General features: G+C 41.9%; 1 protein-coding gene across 2 annotated transcripts; it reads left to right on the top strand.

The window, feature by feature from the left end:
- The first annotated feature begins 251 nt into the window (after positions 1 to 251).
- On the top strand, positions 252 to 19,246 carry TRAF6 (TNF receptor associated factor 6). Of its 2 annotated transcripts, XR_001512592.1 has the most exons (7): positions 252 to 569; positions 3,945 to 4,095; positions 5,154 to 5,312; positions 7,356 to 7,427; positions 9,364 to 9,441; positions 10,526 to 11,452; positions 19,236 to 19,246. XR_001512592.1 is itself a non-coding variant. In XM_015559011.1 (6 exons), exons 1-6 carry the CDS (start codon positions 274 to 276, stop codon positions 11,381 to 11,383), a joined length of 1,614 nt encoding a protein of 537 aa, XP_015414497.1. In that variant the 5' UTR covers positions 252 to 273; the 3' UTR covers positions 11,384 to 13,465. The 2 variants fall into 2 exon arrangements, 1 of the variants encoding a protein (XP_015414497.1); XM_015559011.1 differs by lacking the exon at positions 19,236 to 19,246 and having other exon boundaries at positions 10,526 to 13,465.
- Positions 19,247 to 20,628: the final 1,382 nt, after the last annotated feature.

Raw genomic sequence — 20,628 nt, forward strand, 5'->3', positions numbered from 1 at the left:
ACTGTGAGATAGCTCAGTATCAATGGAGGTCATTTCTTCTTTTAACTTTACATTCTATCTACCTACTAGATCTTGAACTCCTTAACTTACTATAGAATACTAGTCATGAAGTAAAGCTCAAAAAACTTGTAACGTTTTCTATAAATAATATTAATGCAGCTTTTCTATATCAACGAAGAAGTGACCTGCTTCGATAAGCTACGGTGTATGTGTATGCATGTTAAGGCATTTTTCTCTTGCTATTTTTACAGAGTAATTGATAAGCTCGTTACTATGAGTCTGCTAAACTTTGAAAGCAGCTGTGCCTCCAGCCAGTCTGAGGGCGACTGCTGCGCGGCCATGGCCAGCTCCTGTAGTGCTGCCGCAAAAGACGACAGCGTGGGCGCCACTGCCAGCACAGGGAACCTCTCCAGCTCTTTCATGGAAGAGATCCAGGGGTACGACGTCGAGTTTGATCCACCCCTGGAAAGCAAGTATGAATGCCCCATCTGCTTGATGGCGCTACGGGAAGCAGTGCAGACACCATGTGGCCATAGGTTCTGCAAAGCCTGCATCACCAAATCAATAAGGTACGTGAGCATAAGAAAAGAACTGTGTCCTATATCAGAACCAAGTACGGAGAACAATATTGCACAGGACACGGGACATCCCAAGAGTAGTCTTATATGTAAACACCTACTCAAGGAAAAAGAACACTGGACAGAACCTTGAGACATCTACATTCTTACCCTAGTTCCTACTGTGGTATAAAAGGTAATGTCTGTCTTCTACCCTCCTCTGATCCTCAGATAAATAAGTTCTCTCTGCTTTAAGATAATAATATAACACCTTATATGATAGTGGAGAATGATCAGCTCAACCATACAAAGAATGCTGACTCTATAATCGATCAGAGATGGTGTTAGCCACATTAAATTCTGTCTGTTATCTGATATCTGTGGACAAAAGTGAAATAACCAGTATTTTTAAAGAAAGTATTAGTCAATGCCTCTGCCTTTACAGTATATCCAAAATTCAGTCCCTCTCGCTGCCTCCACTGCTGCCACCCTATTCTGAATCCCCGTCAGCTCAGCCGCAGGCCTGCTTCTCCCCTTGCCTTCCAGACTGTTCTCAGGGTAGCAGCCAGAGGGAACCTGGTCATCTCTGCTCAGAACATTGCAGCAAGTCATCTGCGTGTGAGGCCCTGTTCTTAGATCCATAATCCGTTTTCTGACCTCCTGTCCACTATTCCCTCCTTCCACCAAGTCACTCTTTGCTGTTCCTTCAACATGCCAAGCATGCTCCTGCCTTGGGGAATTGGCTTTTGCTGTTCTCTCTGTGGAACATTCTTTCTTCAGTTAACTGTCTAGCTAACACCTTTCACTCCCTCCAATGTGGTTCAGATCTCACCTCTCAGAGGTGCCCTGGCTACCCTGTTTATACCACAGCATGCTCCCCTCTGTCGCCCCCCACACTCCCAGCCTCTCTTACCCAGTTAGAAATAAGCTCCTTGGGCCCTAACCGGTTTGGCTCAGTGGATAGAGCGTCAGCCTGCGGACTGAAGGGTCCCAGGTTCGATTCTGGTCAAGGGCATGTACCTTAGTTGTGGGCACATCCCCAGTAGGGAGGTGTGCAGGAGGCAGCTGATCAATGTTTCTCTCTCATCGATGTTTCTAACTCTCTATCCCTCTCCCTTCCTCTCTGTAAAAAAAATCAACAAAATATATTTTAAAAGAAAGAAAGAAGCTCCTTGAGAGCAGGGGTTGAGAGCTATTTTATTTCTGGATATTTCCTATGTGCCGGAAGTAGTGCCTGACACCCAGCAGTGCTCAGTATCATGGTTGCTTTAACTGAATGAAGGTATGAGGGAGTCCATCAATGGTTCAAGTTCATCTCCCAAGAAGTAAATACATTTTACTTAAATCAAAAGTAGATAGGACTCTTTTAAGTGACTAAGGAAGTAGTGGGAGGATTTTACGTTCTTCAGTAAATAAGCATCGAGTTATATTGGTGAAATCATTTGTAAGTAGGTAAAGCTGGCTACTTACTATCTTGCAGATTTTTCTTTCAACTTTTAAATTGACTTTTCTTTTCTTGTGGCGTCCTTGTATGGGTTTGGTATCAGGGTAATAAAATGAGTTTGGAAGTGTTCTTTCCGCTTCCATTTTTTGGAAGAGTTTAGGAACGGTAGGTATTAATTTTTCTTTAAATGTTTGGTGGGATTCACCAGTGAAGCCATCTGCTCCTGGATTTTGTTGGTTGAGAGGTTGAGAGGGGTGTGGGTTTTCTGGGAGGTGATTACTGATTTACTCTGTATACTAGCAATCTTCTCAGATTTTCTGTTTCTTCATGATTCAGTCTTCATAGGTCGTATGTACCGTATTATGGATCACTGACTTTTTGTAGAGAGAGAGATGTATTTTATTAGTGTCATATGCCCAAGAAGATCATCTTTAGCAGTTTTTTAATAGCAAGATATTCATGAAAGTAATGGACAGTGGTCTTAAAAGGAAGTAAAACCCACAAAAGGAAGTCTGAGGCTTTCTTTTTCTATCTCCCTCTCAGCTAGAAATGACCGCTTACTTTGAGTCTAATGTTCTTAAAAGAATAGCTTCAAACTTTCTCCTCCATTATAATCATTCAGGAAACCAAAATACATGCTAATCCAGTTCCATTTGCTGTGGATAATGGTTTCCACTTTACTTTGTAAGTTCGTTTTTGTTTTTGTTTATTTTCCTCTTTGACATCCATAACTTAGATCTTGGGTATATATGTCAATAAATTTGTTTTTAGTGTCCTATGCTTCTCATAAAAGATTTGACTATACGAAGACCATTATTCTGACAGAAGCCTCATTAAAGATTGGCTGTCTCTCTCACCTTTATTAGTTCTAAGGCGTTTAACAGTAGACCCGTTTTTTACCTACCATGGCAATTTCCACTGTGGCTTACACACAGGAGTTGCTCAGCAAATGATTTGAGTGATTGATTAATGCTTCAGTGGTCTACCTGACCTGCCACATCTTGTGAGTGAAGATTTAGAGATCCCAAAAAGTTAAAGGGAAGTGACAGGTAACCACATTTCCTAGGGATGGTTTTCCCCATCATAAGATTAAGTAACCACTGGGAAACCACTGGGAAGGAGGAAACAGAGGTCCTTTAATTCCCTACTAAATTGTCCCCTAGACATAAAAACAAAGGAAAACTTTGGTTGTCCATGAGCTAGTGAAGTGTTACTGGTATTGCGAGCAGCATGTTGTGTAGCTGCTGGCAGAACAGAGGCCTGCCTGCCAGACTGCAAAATCCCCATCCTTGGCTTGACTTCATTTAAGGACAATCAAAATAGGACTTTATTGAGTTCATTTTTCTCATTTTTGTTGTTGTTGTTGTTGAAATCTATCCCACAGTCTAAAATCCCATAGTTTTTTGGGGCCTAGCTGGTTTGGCTCAGCAGGTAGAGCTTCAGCCTGCAGACTGAAGGATCTCACATTCATTTCTGGTCAAGGGCACATGCCTGAGTTGCGGGCTTAGTCCCCAGTAGCGGGGGTGCAGGAGGCAGCCAATCAATGATTCTCTCTCATCATTGATATTTCTATCTCTTATTCCCTCTTCCTTTCTCTCTGAAATCAATAAAAATATTTTTTTAAAGTTAAAATTAAAATAAAATCCCATAATTTTTTATAGGTCACCAATATGGTACTAGTTGTATTCATTGCATAAAGGAACAGTTCATGAACTGTCCATAAAAGGACAGGTGTTGGTTTTTTGATTTGGGTCGGGGGAGGGTAATGTTATGAAATATAATGTGTTAAATTATTTTCCATAGGAAATAATAAATGGAGAATGTATATGTGGTGAGTTATACATATATATAACTCTTTTAAACGTGTAAAAGTTGTTTGTATTTTTTTATGTTAATATTTGTTTAAGTCTACTAAATGTATGTATCTTATTTGTTTCTTTTAGGGATGCCGGTCACAAATGTCCTATTGATAATGAAATACTGTTGGAAACTCAACTCTTTCCTGACAATTTTGCAAAACGAGAGATTCTTTCTCTGATGGTGAGATGTCCAAATGAAGGTTGTATGCACAAGATGGAACTGAGGCATCTTGAGGTAATAAAGTTATTTCTTAGCCTTAGCGTATAGGCAAGGCAGTTCCTAGAGAATAAAGACTTTGCTGTGTCCATCAGTGTATTGCCGACGCCTAGCATATAATTGCTTAGTGAGGTACCAATCCTTTTATTATCTATAATAATAAAAGCATAATATGCTAATTAGACCAGACAGCCCAGTGACTTTCTGGGCATCCTCCTGGACAAAGGCAGGGCTGCGAAGGCCGAGGCAAGATGCCACGGCTGCGAGGGCCAAGCCCCTTGCACGAATTTCATGCATTGGGCCTCTAGTTGGATATAAGTAGAAACCAGAAATTTCTAATTCCATCTTCTCTGGCCTTGCCAAATGATAAAGAAATCAGTATTGTTTAAGTTTTGGGGTGAACATTATTAGCTGTAATACTGAAGAGCATTTTAAATACAAGTGTCACATTTCAGTCCCATAACTTCACTTATTTCTGTCTTTTTGTTTTTAATCCTCACCCCAGGATAGGAAGGACACACACACACATGTCAATGTGAGAGAGAAACATTGATTGGTTGGCTCCCGTACATGCCCCAACAGGGTATGGAACCCGAAACCTAGGTATCTGCCCTGACCTGGAAATCAAACTCTCAACCTTTTGGTGTATGGGACGATGCTTCAACCAACTGAGTCACCCAGCCAGGGCTATTTTTCTCATTTTGAAATAAGCAACAAGTCTCATAGTCATCATCTTGGTACCCTCATACTTTTTTCTCTTTTTTCTAAATTGTGCATTTTATTATTGACTAAATGGAGTCTTTCTATAACTTGAGAGGAACTGAAGCAATCAGGTAAAAGAATTTCCTTTTAAATTAAATTCATTTTTAGCTTGGTGGTTTTATGAGAAATTAAGTATCGTTTATGATTTATTCGAAATTAAGTGTTTAAAACATTTACAACTTGTCCCTTTTCCTTAGGTCCTTGTGAAGAAGTAGCTATTTTGAGAGAGAACAGTATATAGTCAGAAGAGATTATATTTAAGAGATTTCTTAAAGATTAGCAGGTGCTAATCAATTCTTTTTTTCTTATTATAGGATCATCAAGCACATTGTGAGTTTGCTCTTACGAATTGTCTTCAATGCAACCGTCCATTACAAAAGTGCCAACTTAATACTCACATTCTCCAGGAGTGTCCAAGAAGACAGGTTTCTTGTAAGAACTGTGCTATGTCAATGGCATTTGAAGATAAAGAGGCATGTACTACTTGGATTTCTTAATTTCACTACTTGTTAATTTGTTTTTATGTACATTTAAGGGCTTCACAGTAGATGAGGATGCTATTCCATTTCTGAGTCTATATTATCGGTTGTGGGAAAATTGATTTTTAAGAAAGTTCAGTAAACCATTTAATGACTAAATGTGGGGTTTATATTTGTATATCTTCTTTTTAATCATTTTTTAAAATACATTTTTATTAATTTTAGAGAAGAAGTGAGAGGGAGAGAGACAGAAACATCAATGATGAGAGACAATCATTGATCGGCTGCCTCCTGCACGCCCCACACTAGGGATGAGCCCACAACCCGGGCATGTGCCCTGACCGGGAATCGAACCGTGACCTCCTGGTTCATAGGTCAGTGCTCAACCACTGAGCCACCCGGGTCAGGCTGTATATCTTTCTTAGAAAACATTGTTTATACTACTTAACAGCATAGTAGATCTGCAAGTAACAAAACCTTCCAGGAAAGACGTGCTGATCTGCTTTCCTATGTGATATTTTAATGATTAGTCTTGGATTTGAGATAAATAAGTAGAATGATGCCTGTATAAGACTTATGCTTTACTCTCTGAAAAAGAGAATGGGATGTTAAAACTTTTTTGGAGAATAATTAAATTTAATCTCACAACGTGTGTTTTTTGGTGATAAGTCACTGAGCTATGCACATATGAATTCACTTTTCTGGGAGTATGTTACACTTCAATTAAAATGTTATCATTAAAAAGAAACTTCGTGGCACCTGACAGCATCATGATGATAGAACAGTTTTTTCATATAACTATTAACATACTTCCTTAAACTTTATTTCTTATGTAGTCAAATCTTGTTTCTTGATCATCTCCCATCTCAAACAATTTGGTTCTTGACCAAGTTGTTCACAGAAGAAATGTCCGGGTTGTGGAACCAAACTATGGCTTTCAACCTGACAACACTTTCATGCTGATAGCTCAGCATGACAAAAAGCATCTTTCAGGCAACAAAGGAGAGAATGCTTTTGTTGCTGGCAGAAATCAACAATTAGCACAATTTGAGAACATAAAGCGGCCTTATTAAGAGTGCTAATGTTGCTAAGGGTGTGAAAGAAGCAATACTCACAGTCAATTGAAGAGGTAGAAAGATACTGCATGCTGACCTGAAAGACATCCTGGACCCAATGCTAAAAGTGATTCCTTTAAGGCGAGTAGGGAGTGTTTCGATAAATTTAAGAAAAGAAGTGTATTTATACATTAAACAGTACATTAGACATGTACTGGATGTAAGAAAGGTTAAAACGGAATCATTTGGGTGTCTGGAAAAGATTAATTCAACCTACATTATTTCTTATGGGAAAAAATGATTCGGTTTTCAAACAAATTGCTTCTGGAATTAAGTTCGAGAACCAAGGTTCCACTCTAAGTTTATCTTGGTAATTTTTCCTACTTTCTTATGCAATCAAGCATATTATACTCATTAAGTTGATGAAATGTTCAAAAAAGTCAGCTAACTTGCTAAAAATGGGGAGAAGGCTGAGGCATAATTAGAACAAATTGATGTTTTCCTGAACTTAAGTAAATTAAATGGATGTAACCTGAAGGGTTAGTTATTTCTCAAACTCATTGTACTTTAAAAAACAAGGCTCACCCTTCCAGGGCCTGTGAGAATCGGAGCACCAGAGCCTCCTGCCCTAATAGTGCTCTGTGCTCTCACCCCCTAAGAGCCTGAATTAGATATAGTATTGGTCAATGATGTCCACCTAGTCACAGATGCTCTGCCTCCAGTTAAAAGAAGTGATTTCAAAGATTCTCTTTTGTGTACTGTATTCTTTGAAAGAGCTGAAATGCAAGATGTATCTCATTACTTACTATACTGGTAGAGGGAGAGAAAACAACCTTTACATATTATTTTCACTTTTTTTATTTAACACACATCAAAGTCCTTAATTTGTTTTTGGTGAAAAATTACTTTTATAAAAGTAAGGGTTTTTTTGCTTTTTCAGAATTTTCTCATGTTTTTCTTATATTTTTCTATTAAAATTTAGAGCCATGACCAGAGCTGTCCTTTGGCAAATGTCATCTGTGAATACTGCAGTACCATGCTCATCAGAGAACAGGTATAATGATTTCTTTTCATGAATGAATATTTCCATAATAGATTAAAGGAGTGGGCTCGGTTTTTAAATCAATACGGCAAAATGAAACAGGTTGAAGAAGTGTTAGAACTATGAAAATTTTTCATAAAATTAATAAATATGAATATTTCAGAAAAACAAATACTCAGCCCTAAGTACTTAAAGTCATTAATATAATCTCCATGTTTATGTATATTTATACAAGTTCCAGGCAAAACCAGGTAATTTTTAAGATACAAATCATCAAAATTCCCATTTAAAGGGAAAAAAAACACACCTTAAATATGTATTTACACACTGTGCAGTAAGGGTCGTAGGTATCCAGAGACTAGCCAAAAGACCAATGAAATAGAGGACAGCAGGTCTGTTCAGTGGTAGAGCATTATTTGTCCCCATGGCCCTGGGACACACTGAGAGATTCTGAGACTCCCAGGATCTGTACCCCTCTGTTCAGGTGCCCTGTAGACCACTGATGGGGCATCGGCAGCAGTTACAGTAGAAAACTGCATTTACATTGTTAATAGAGATAGGAAAATTCCATCTGATTGCTATCTTCTGACATTTGGCGAATTTACCCAACCAATTTGAATACTAGTCACTATTTATACACCCATGAAATCTGCAAACCTAAAGATCATAATTGATTACCTTAATAATAACTAGAAGCAAGCAAAACCTGTCCCTCCACTAAACTTTTCCATTTGTCTAAACAGAGTCCTGTAGTTTTTTTCCAACAGTCTTTATGTGAAGGTGTTAAACTTTGTTTTGCTAATGAAATCTCACCTCCCTGGCATTTCTTTCTGCTCTGCTGTAATATTTAAAGGAAACCATGCAGCGCATCTGAAACCCAGCAAAAATAAAACTTAATGTAGGAAAAGATCCTCAGTTAACAGAAAACTTAGGTTTTGACCCTGGTTGTGCCACTGACTTGCCGCTGATCTCTGGCAAGAAAGTTGAAATTCTAGATAAGGATCAGCAAAGCTGCCTGCAGGCCCAGTCTGGCCCACTGCCTGCTTTTATAAATAAGTGGTATTGGAACACACCCATGCCATGTGTCCGCACATCGTCTATGCCTGTGTTCTCCCACAGTGACAGAGGTTAATACTTGGGACAGTGACCATAGGGCCTACAAAGCTGAAAATACTATCTGACCATTTCTAAAAAATGTTGCTGTCCGCTGTTCTGGATTATGCAAAATTGAAAGATTGGGTTAAATGGTCTTTAATATTTCCGCTTGAAATATTTATGACTGTAGCTAATCTAAATTTCTAAAGGGAATTTGGTAACCAGTTTCAAATAGGATCCTCCATAATGGGTCTTACCTTGAAGAGTCATAAGCTGAGACATTCTTTAGAACCTTTATTAATGTGCTTATGAAATACTTTCTAACAGCTGAGTCTCCCATCGTAGTCAAAACATGCCCAGGCTAACCAAAGGTTAGAAGGTTTGTGAAAGGCGGTCATGAGGGAAGTACCGGGTACAGTCCGGGGCTTTAATGTGTACAGTTGGCTGGTCCCTGATATATGGCCTGGGCCACACTGAGAGTCCTGGTGAAGTTTGCAGTTGAGGCTGACCTCAGAAGGTGCTTTTTCTTAAAATGCCACTATAGCGTTCCAGTTCCCAGCAATAGGAACAAATTCATTTTCTTGAATTGAATTCTGAGTGATTTGGGGGATGGTATGTGATGTTGGTATTTCCTTTTCTCTGTGACTTTTGGAAGTAAATATTATTTTAATCTTTGTGGGCTACCTGGTTTCTGTTGCAACTATTCAGCTCTGCCATTGTGATATAGAGACAGCCATAGATGATACATGATTTTGTTTATATGAAATGTAAATCTTTATTTCAAGTGTGATCTCATTAACTAGAACATGATATGCAGGGAAAAACATTTTTCAACCTCTGCTTTGGTTTTCAGATGCCTAATCATTTTGACCTAGACTGTCCTACAGCCCCAATTCCATGCACTTTCAGTTCTTTTGGTTGCCATGAAAAGGTAAGGTATTTCTTTTTTTTTCTTTTGACTCTTGAATATAGATCAAGAAAATTCATTTATCTAGTGCAGTGGAGAATACAGTGGGAATGGAGGTACCAGACAAGGTTTTATCTTTCATAACCAAGGACACTTGGGATCAAATGGTGTACACATTCTAGACCGGGCTCCATCTCAGTCCCTCTTCAATACACTCAAAAAGCTAAATAACCAGAAAATAACCCTGGCCCCTTTACACACACATTTTGATGAATCAGCACACTGAGGAACACATCTGAAGAGCTAATGAATATTCTGTTCGCTCCTTCCCAAAGACCTCCCCTAGGATTCCATTGGCCAAAGAGAGGTTAAATAAAAGCTTCAAGACAAAGGATATGGCACGCTTTCCCTCCCAGGAGCACACCCACATCTTTCCCTTCCCCAGTTTCTTCGACAGGCGTGCATCTCCTACACTTCAAGGGAATCCCACAAGACTTGCACCAGGCGAGCGGCGGGCAGTGGCAGCTCGTCCCAGGCTGACCCCTTGAACCTGTCATCAGGGCCCCAATTTTCTCTGACTGCCCAGTGAGCTCACTGTCACTGTGACTTAAATTTCTCAGAGAGCCAAAACAGCCCCATCTAGGCTCTCTCATGTTACTTCCCCACGCTTTGTATCTTTGCTGTTTTTCTCCTAAACTTAAAGGGATCCCATGGGACTTGCAACCAGGGGAACAGTACGCAGTGGCAGCTCTACCCAGGCTACTCTCCTGAACCTGTCTCCAAGACCCCTTTTCTCTGACTTTTTCTCTCCTATTGCTTCTCCTACCTTACTGCCCCAGCTTGAGTAAACATACTCTCAAAAGCCACCCCGACCCATGTTGTGAAGTCTTTACTACACAAAGTCAGGAGCCCACACTCTACGGTCAGACCATCCTGGCCCAGACCCTGTCCAGTAGCAATAGGATCGAGAATGATGGAGACAAAGAAGGTTGTAGGGGATTGAGAGAAATGGTGATGTTACTTAAAACCTTTTATTTGGTGTGGCTAGGCCCCTTTCCTAATCCTCACAGTACCTTTTCCCAGCCTAAGGCTTGTGCTTAATTTTTAGATGCAGAGGATTCACTTGGCACGCCACCTACAGGAGAACACCCAGTCACACATGAGAATGTTGGCCCAGGCTGTTCAGAGCTTAAACCTGGCTGTAGCTCCCATGCCTCAACGATACGAGCCTGCATCGCTGGCTCGGGTCCCCTCTGGGTGTAACTCAGAGGTCTACAATTTTCAAGAGATCATTCAACAGTTAGAGGGTCGCCTTGTAAGACAAGACCATCAAATCCGGGAGCTGACTGCGAAAATGGAAACTCAGAGCATGTATGTCAGTGAGCTCAAACGAAATATTCGAACCCTTGAGGACAAGGTTGCTGAAATAGAAGCACAGCAGTGCAATGGGATTTACATCTGGAAGATTGGTAACTTTGGGATGCACTTGAAATCTCAAGAAGAGGAGAAACCTGTTGTCATTCACAGCCCTGGGTTCTACACAGGCAAACCCGGATACAAACTCTGCATGCGCCTGCACCTTCAGTTACCAACTGCTCAGCGCTGTGCAAACTATATATCCCTCTTTGTCCACACCATGCAAGGAGAGTATGACAGCCACCTCCCTTGGCCCTTCCAGGGTACAATACGCCTCACAATTCTCGATCAGTCCGAAGCACCTATCAGGCAAAACCATGAGGAGATCATGGATGCCAAACCAGAGCTGCTTGCCTTCCAGAGACCCACAATCCCGCGGAACCCAAAAGGTTTTGGCTATGTGACTTTTATGCATCTGGAAGCCCTAAGACAGAGAACCTTCATTAAGGATGATACTTTGTTAGTGCGCTGTGAGGTTTCTACTCGCTTTGACATGGGCAGTCTTCGGAGGGAGGGCTTCCAGCCACGGAGCACAGACTCGGGGATATAGCATCCCTCGTTGGTTTGTTTTTCTGAAAGCCTGGAGAAAACGGCCTTTTCTTGCCCTGTTCACAATAATGTGTAAACAACGAAAGCGGTGGGGAAAATGGGGTACCCACCAGTGAATGTGGTGAAGGAGGTCGCTCATGTCACTTGTACTTGTTTCTGTTACAAATACCTAAAAAGTTTTTCCCTGGGACACTACGTGTCCCCTACTTTTTCAAGATTGTTACTACTGACTCCTGAAGCACCTGTGGCACATGGTAGCAGCTACCTGTCATTAGTATACCTCTTTGTTGTGCTTTCATGGGCCTTTTTCCAGAAAGTTCTGTCAAAAGCCCGGGGTTGGAGTAGTAAAGCTCAACCCTTTTAATAGTAATGGATGCTCCTTAAAACTTTAGCTTAGTTTTCTAGTATTGTATGTAATATATTAAACTTGAGAATCACTACCACCTTGTGCTGGTGCCAGTGGGAAGTTGCTACTATAAAGCTGAGTTCTCATTTTATTTGACCACTGGCAGCCTTCGGAGGATTTGAACTTCAATCCTTGGAAAACTTAAGTTCTCATTCACCCCGTTTCCCTCCGGGGTGTGACTAAGGATATTCAGGGACTAGTTAAAAGCCCTGGCTATTAACCTCACTTTTTTAGTGTGAACATGTCTGTTGAAAAATTCTTGTTAAAGCCTTTCATTCTTCCTTGCTCACTTATTTCTTCAATACTACAAAGTAGCATTTTCAGAGTTTAGAATGCCGACGGCTCAGTGTTGTGCTATAAACCCCTTAATGTCTAGTCAATAGAGTGCGGTCCACAGCCCTGCAGATGTTCTCTGACGCTTAATGCTGTAGACAAGGAGAGGCACACACAATTACCAGCATAACAATTTAAAATGGCTCAGCTAGTCGGCTAATAGGCCTTCTCAGTGGGTGGTGACAAAAGCTGTTTGAACCAGACATCTTCAACTTTTCTGAACACCCTCTGGTTTAGTTAAGAGGAACAAAATTGATTGTCAAAGAGCAAAATTTCTTAATACTTGGGAGATCATTGGTGCTCCCTGAGCCGTCACTAAACTAAGGTTGGAAGTCATAGTGTTACATCAGGACTTGGCTTGAGCAGTTGCTTTAGTCCATACCTGGGGAGGACCATGTAGAATTCATTAAAGTGGCTAAATGCTCCTAATAGGGAGAGATGACTTCTGTGTCATTCTATGTTTGTTAAATTCTCAGTCACCCCGTTTCCCTCCGGAGGGTTACTAAGGATATTCAGGGACTAGTTTAAACCCTGGCCTGTAGGTAGTATCATGGTGACGTCTAGTTCTCAGGGCGTCCTCCAGCTAGTAGGGGCTCTTCTCCGGAATCTAAGGGCCTTCGTACCTTGCCACGAAGTGGTTCGAGATTCTCCCCGGGATCGCCACCATGCGTGCGCACTTACCCACCCCCAGAGCTGCCACTGCGCACACCCGCAGCTTCACTCAGGGGCAAGGGAAAAAGGCTTGCCTATTACTCCTGTCAGTGCACTTTGTGGAAAAGAGAGGGTGTGTCTGTGAAGTTAACTGTCACTATATGTCAAAGAGTTTAGAGAACAATGAATAAGGAAACATTTTCCCGATTGATGAAAAATAACTCAGCTATACTGATCTACCCCTGCTGGAAGGTTATTATGTAGCATGCAGTGTATTATGTGGTGCATAATAAAATTTAAAAAAAAAGAATCTAAGAGGACCCATACACTATACAGTTGGCACAAGGCTGTTTAAAGTTGTGTGGCCATGAGAGATTGCACTGCCTCTCCTGAGAAGCCATTTCAGAGCCCCCGACCAGTGTTCAAGATCAGCCTCAGAAAAAGCTAAAAACGGTATGATTTCACTCATGTGGGATATAAAACTGAAACGCAGAGACACAGACGACCCTGTGGTGGTTACCAAAAGAAGTGGTGGGGAAGCAGTAAAGTGTAACGGGGGCCAAGGTATGGTGATGGGAGATGATTTGACTTTGGGTGGTGGACACACAATGCAGATCATGTATCAAGAGAAATCTACACTTGAATACTAATCTTACTAACAAATGTCACCCCAATAAATTTAATTAATTTTTTTTAAAAAAAGATCAGCCACAATTTCAAGAGGAAGCAAAGAGACTTTGTGGAGAAGAAAGGTTTCGGTTCCAGGCAGAGCCAGACTGGAAAGTCACTTTGACCTTTACCTTTACTTACCTCTCTACCCTCCCTCCCCGCCCCACATTTAGGCTCCTGCTCTGGTGGGTTTATGTTCTAAAATGAAAATCATGCCTAGCCGGTTGGCTCAGTGGATAGAGCATCAGGCCCAGACTGAAGGGTCCCGGGTTTGATTCTGATCAAGGGCACGAACTTCAGTTGCAGGCTCCATCCTGGCCCTAGGGCCCATGCGAGAGGCAACTAATCAATGTCTCTCATATGGATGTTTCTCTGTGTCTCCCTCCTCGCCCCCCACCCGCCCCTGTTCCTTCCAGTCTAAAAATCAATGGAAAAATATCCTCCAGTGAGGATTAACAAAAAATAATAATTAAATGAAAATCAAGGTCATGTAGAGACCCTGTTCCCCAGTGCATTGTCAGTACCCCCTGGTCATCGACTAGGTGGCAGTCTGTCCCTTAGCCACCCCGCTTTCCAACTGGCTCCCTCTCTCTCGGCAGGGACCCCGGAACCCCCACTGTCCCTGTGATTGTGTGTCAGGAAAAGTAATCGTCATGTTCCATTTACAAAGTAAATGCTGGTTATTTTTGTTGCCTAGAAAAATGTCTGAAGGAAATATAATAAACTATTTTTGATGGCTTATTTTCTTTGTGCTTCCTTGTATGTTTTACATTTTCTATAAAAACATCTACTTTCACCAGAAAAAGTTAAATGTTGCCACAAAACATTGAGCCTCACCAAAAAAGGAAATGGTATTTAAAAGCTTCCTGGTCTGGTCAAATTTCTATTGAAAGCGTGTCTGTGCGTTAGGTCCTGAGGAGTCATTTCCTGCTTTGTGTTTTGTGGGGTTTTTTGTCTTTTTTTTTTTTTTCTCTACTCAGGAATCTTAATCCAAATAGTAACGGGTGTTTTTAATCTAACTTTAATTTCCAGCTCCAGGTTTCCTATTTGTAAAATGAGGAGTTGGGTTAGACCAGTGGTTCTCAACCTTGGCTGCACATGAGAATCTCCTGGAATCTTTTTTAAAATCCTGATTTCTGGGCCTCATCCTCCGGAAATTCTGTTTCTTTGTTACTAATGTTGTGGCCCCACCCCATAACAAAGAAACAATTTCCGGAGGATGAGGCCAGAAATCAGGATTTTAAAAGGATTCCCAGGTGATTCTAATGTGCAGCCAAGGTTGAGAACCACTGGGTTGGATGTTTCTAAGGTCCACGCCAGCCATAACATTCTGCTTTAAGACATTAGGTTCTAACTAGCAGCATATCAATAATACTTACAAAAGGGTTTTGCCAGTAGAAAATTGTTTTAGCTTATTTTTTGCTGACAGAATACTTCAACTGGGTCTGTCAGCTGGGTCTCACTGTAATTTTAACGAGCAATGGTTTTAATCCCTAACATTTGACATTTTGTAATACACCAGCCCTTATTTTAGACTAGTCATTCATTGTGATTATAGACTAAAAGTAATGATCAAACTGTCATTCCAAATAGACACCTTTGTTAAGACTTCAACTCCGAATCAAGTCTTTCCTGGAAAGCAGGCGTGTTTTTCAAATTCCTGCCCCACCTCTCTGAGACATGCTGGTGTCACTCAGCTGGCCTACAAGTGTTTGGGCCATGTGTTTATATTTTATTAACTTTTAACGTATTTATTGCTTAACATTATTCTTGGACATTGCCAAATTGAAAATAAATTGTTTCCTCGTTTCCCACACATATCTGACCCAATGTTAGAGGAAACTTGCCTCAAGACATACATTTTGCTCTTGGAAAACAAGTTGGGATGTTGGTTTGTAGTTGGGTAGTTTCTTATTACCCTTTGGCTGTTGCAGCAAAGATAGTTTCTGGCTATATCATAATACAACGATGTTCACCCGTGTGCCGCAAGAATTTTTAAAACGTGCAATACCTGAGGTCACTGACCTCTTTTCCCTTAGATTGTCAAATTAAAAAAAAAAAAAAATGACAACGGCCAACACAACAATAGCCACTGGTGTGAATGAATAAAAATCACACAGATTTTTTGGTCAGATTGGCAAAAAAACACCTTTTTTGGGTTGCTGCAGAATTTTAGTCATTCGCTTATGTGTGCCAGGAGATGACACGGGTTGAGAATTGTGGCTATGATTCAACTTTTATTCTGAGGAATAAAAACAGAAGAGAAAAAAGTGAAATAGAAGGAAAGGTGAAGAGATGTTGGGTGGGTAGTTTGGGGGCAGGTTTGAGATTATAAAATGTCCCTGCGTCACTGTTCACGCCAGGAAGTCTTGGATAAACTAAGAGAACATTTGTGACTTGTGCATGCAATTAGGACACATTCTCCGCAGGGAGAGCCCTGGTTTGTCATTCTCTCCAGAGTATCTCTGGTCTCTGATCACCAGATGTGTTTCATTATTTGAGAGATTTCTCTAACTTAAGACTTTGAAGTACTTTTCCTTCATTCAGTTACTGCTGCTCTTTTCTTGGGTTGCCTCAAATTCTACTCATCGTTTTCTAGAAAAATACCATCAGGTGTTTGGGGGATGCCTAGCTCCTTGGCAATACAATGCCTTTAGGGCAGTGGTCGGCAAACTCATTAGTCAACAGAGCCAAATATCAATAGCACTTCTTCAAAACAGACTCGCCCAGGCCGAAAACCGACTTCTGCGCATGGGCCACGAAATTTCAATCGCACTGTACGCGCCCCCGCACGTGGTATTTTGTGGAAGAGCCACACTCAAGGGGCCAAAGAGCCGCATATGGCTGGCGAGCCGCAGTTTGCCGACCACGGCTTTAGGGAAATGAAAAAGGGAAAATAAAGAGTCATTTGTATTTTTCTTTTGAAAAACATTTCTTTTAAGTTCCCAGGTTCGCATGATGACTTGTAGTTAGTTTCACAGTTGCAGCCATTGCATCTGTAGAGTGGGGTTGGCACCTCCAGATTCACAGTATCCAGAGAGATGATCTGGTGAAATCCAGCAAGATGGATCTGCAGATTGTAACCTTGAATCACAGCCTTCACTGTTAGCAGACGATGCTGGGTTGTTTTTGCTAAATGCCACCTAAGCCTTTAATGCTTTAAAGCTTTCTCCTCCCTGAAAATTCGAATTATTATAAAATACCTATAAAGTGGGGACCAGAATTTGGAATTTAGATATTGTTATCTAATGGCTAACACTTATTAACGCGTGGATCTATTAAGAAAGACACTTTATGAATTTTTAAAAATTTTACAGCTGTATGACACGCCATGGGATGAAATCTGACTTGAAAAATCGAAGCACACGGTGCAAGAGTTCTATCAAAAAACCTGCTGTTGCCCAACTGGTGTGGCTCAGAGACTGAGCATAGTCCCATGCACCAGGAGGTCACAGGTTCGACTCCCAGTCAGGGCACATGCCCAGGTTGCAGGCTCGATCCCCAGGAGGGGGCGTGCAGGAAACAGCCAATCAATGATTCTCTCTCATTGATGTTTCTATCTCTCCCTGCCTCTCTCTGAAATCAATGAAAACATATTAACACACACACACACTACTGTTCTTAGAATTTAACTGTCACGGCAGAATTTGTGAGTGGGTCTTCCTAACCCATCTGGACTCTGCCATTAATGTGTTTTGTGAGGAGTAAACACAAATTTGGGAGAAAAGGGACACTAATCACAGAAAGACTGAAAATCAGGGTTCTGTTGAAGAGCAGGTTGTATGGAAGGGGGAGGAGCTTAAAGAAATTACTCAGATTTACTGCAACATACTCTCCCCCAGGCTTCCCACTCCATCGCCACGCACAATGTGAAAAATGAGCCCTGGACTGTCTGCCTGTGGCTTAGCCTTCGAGGGTCTCCCGCAGGCCGACCACTGAGTTGAGGGTTGCCTGAGGGGTAACAGGGTCAGTGGGCTCCACTGAGTAGATGTATGACCTGCTCTTTCCAAGCCCAGATTACGAATGAAGAATCACAGTGATCTCCCGAAGGCACAAACGATTGTTTACTAGATGACATCTTAGTTGAGGTTGCAAGGATATGACCAAAACAGTGTTTCCTGAATGGCCCCTGACTGAATACTAGATGCCCGAAATTCACGCAAGGGCCTTGGCCCCAGCCCCCGCCCCCGCCCGCCACTGCCACCTCTGCCCACTGTGGCTTTGTCTGGAAGGAGGGATGTCCAGAAGGACGTCCGGTCTAATTAGCATGTTACGCTTTTATTATTATAGATTAGGTAAAAGAAAACAAATGCTCGATTGACAGGAGTAATTCCTCCTGTTTGTTGTTGATATTCTCTTATCAGCCTGTATATTGCACTCATATCTTTACCCAGAAAGTACTCTCTGAATCAAAATGAAATCATTGTATCTATTAAAACACAAGTGAGCCCAGCCGGTGTGGCTCAATGGTTGAGTGTCGACCCATGAACCAGGAGGTCACGGTTCGATTCCCAGTCAGGCACATGCCTGGGTTGTGGGCTCCATCCCCAGTGTGGAGCGAAACTAAATCAGGCCCTAGGAGAGAGGATACTAAACAGGTAAATAGAAAGTGTGAAACCGGACAGATAATAGCCCAAATTCCTTTCCAACTAATGAACAGAAGACCCAGTCCTCCGGGTTCCAGGGCTCCTGCTGCCAGCATCCTCCCCCTGGCCAGCTCCCTGGGTGAGTGTAAGTGAGGCTGCCTCTACTGTGGGGCAGTTAAAGTCATCTCTAGTGAGCTCTCCATGGGTCCACCCCTGTCTCTTTTAAAACAGACTCGGTTGCCCTAAGTGGGGTGTGAAAGCTGGTGAGACGTGTCAATGCTTTATAAAACTCCACCGTAATCTTTAAGCGCCATAAATTGAACTACTTAGTATTAATCTCAGAATTAACCTTACTTTTTTTTTTTTAACATTCCACCTCTATTTGGGGGTAACTTCTTCACACTTCTGATTCATTCTTGTGAGTGTCTGTTAAACTGTTGTCACTTTTTATTTTGTCACATTTTTAAAATTAACTTTGGTATGGGGACCAACAGCAACAGGGTTACCTGATAACGTAATCATTGCAGCCGTGCTGGGGAATGATCCATAAGCACACGTTTTTGGCTTGGTGGGTAGGGATTTCTACATTTTAACATATATGTGAGTCAGCAAGTCTGATCCTCACATAATTTATGCTCCTGAAAGCGTAACAATAAAACCACATTGAAAAGTAGATCCCAAAATCCTGAAAAAATTAGCTTTCCATTCTGCTCTATCCTGACTGGCACAGGAGACGGGGAGGGGAGGAGGGAGGAAGGGAAGGGAAAGGGAGGGGAGAGAAAGAGAAAGGGAAAGGGAAAGGGAAAGGGAAAGGGAAAGGGAAAGGGAAAGGGAAAGGGGAAGAGAGATACCCTGTCTGAGGAGCTCTGGCCTCTTTGTCTTAATTTGTCTCAATCCCAGATGCCTTCCCCGCAGCGGGTCATTGAACTTGGTGAAGTAGACAAAGCCCCACCAAAGGTCCTTAGAGAAGGTAGCTGCCCTTCCCTTTGGAACAGTTAGGAGCCTGAAAGTAAAATGTATCTCAAACCTAATCTGATAGTCCTTAGGAGTCATTGTTAAAGAAGAAAAGGAAAGAATACAACTAGGCTGATAGAGCCAAATTTGGCTTTTTTAAAATGTCTTTAGGGTCAGTGTTTGCAATTTTTTTTCTCACTGTCTACAGTGAATTACATACATGGATGGATGGATGGAGAGAGAGAGAGAGAGAGAATATGTACACTGATCTCAACAGGAATGAAAAGTTCATGAAACACTTGCTTTTACTACATCTGCTGCATCCTGGTATTTTCTGGTCCTGATGCTCCTGCCTCTCTCTCCTTCCCTCAGCAGGAGGTAGAGTCTCAGTGCTTTATTGAAAGGAAAGGCCCATCTCCTCTCTCCAACATGTGGGTCTGCTCCAGCTCCTCTAAACTCTCCAGCTTCTGGGAAACAACATCCAGACATACTTGCAGATTCCTTTGTTTTGCTTTTGCCAGCACACCTCCCCTGAGGCAATGATGCCACGGTGGGCTACCTGTTTGGATAAGGGGAGTTGGGGTGGGGAGAGGAGGGGGGTTTCTTTAAATCTCAGAGTTGCTGGCAACATTGTCCCCTTAATTAGATTTTCAAGGAAGGGGCCGGCTCTTCCATATCTCAGATGGCAACCAGAGATCTCTAGTAGGATCCCGGCCTTTGTTACAGAATCATTTTCCAGAACAGAGTCCAATGATGGCTCTTAGACAGATATCAATGAGCACATGTTAAAGATGTTATTAACTCTTACTGAAGGGGCCAGGCAGATGTTATAACCCAGACAAAGGAGAATTCAAAGAACAAACACACCGCCCGGGAATATCTAAATGAATGTGCACATGGAGGCAAGACTTGGCTTCATTCTTGGTAGGGGAGAGAAGTCAAGAGGTCTGGAAACAAGAATTGCTTTGCCTCGCTCTCCATTATCTACAGCACAGAGCGACAAAACAGCTCCCCTAGAATCAGCATCTGATGACCCTGAAGGGATGCATGGGTGTTCTGTCAAAGCACAAACTTTCCCCACACCCTGTACCAACAGTACTGTTCAGTGTAATGTGTGAATTATGAAACGGTGCGTCTGTGGTGCCCACGCCTGCCCACAATGGGACCGCTGTCAATCAGCCGGTGTGAGATGACAGCTGGTTCTAGCTCCTACAAAACTCCAAACCCGAGCCCAGGCCTGAATAGAGCCAACCCAGTTGGAGACCCAGGTGGCAGTAGGGGGCAGCAAAGCTCCACCCCTAGAGGAGGCAGCCTTCTGAGAGGAATCTGTGAAACAAGGTTAACAAATAAGGAGTCCTTGGCCTTTAGAGCCCAGCGATCTCCCCGAGATTGGAGGCAGAAAGTTGTACGTTGTGCATTTTTATGGGAAGAGCATCCTTATTTTTATTTTCGTTTTTGCTTTAAGCCTGATGAAAGCTCCAAAACACTTCCCCCAGAGAGTGCGAAGTCCATGTCCCAACTGTCACATTCACAAGCTGGTTGCCAAATTTGCTTCAAATGAGAAACACCTGAGGAATTATTAGGTCCACCCGTACAAAACCACCATTATTGTAAGGTCAGAAAGAGTCAAATATCAGCAATTTCAGC

Source organism: Myotis davidii, unplaced genomic scaffold (assembly GCF_000327345.1).
Source record: "Myotis davidii unplaced genomic scaffold, ASM32734v1 scaffold94, whole genome shotgun sequence".
Lineage (NCBI taxonomy): Eukaryota > Metazoa > Chordata > Mammalia > Chiroptera > Vespertilionidae > Myotis > Myotis davidii.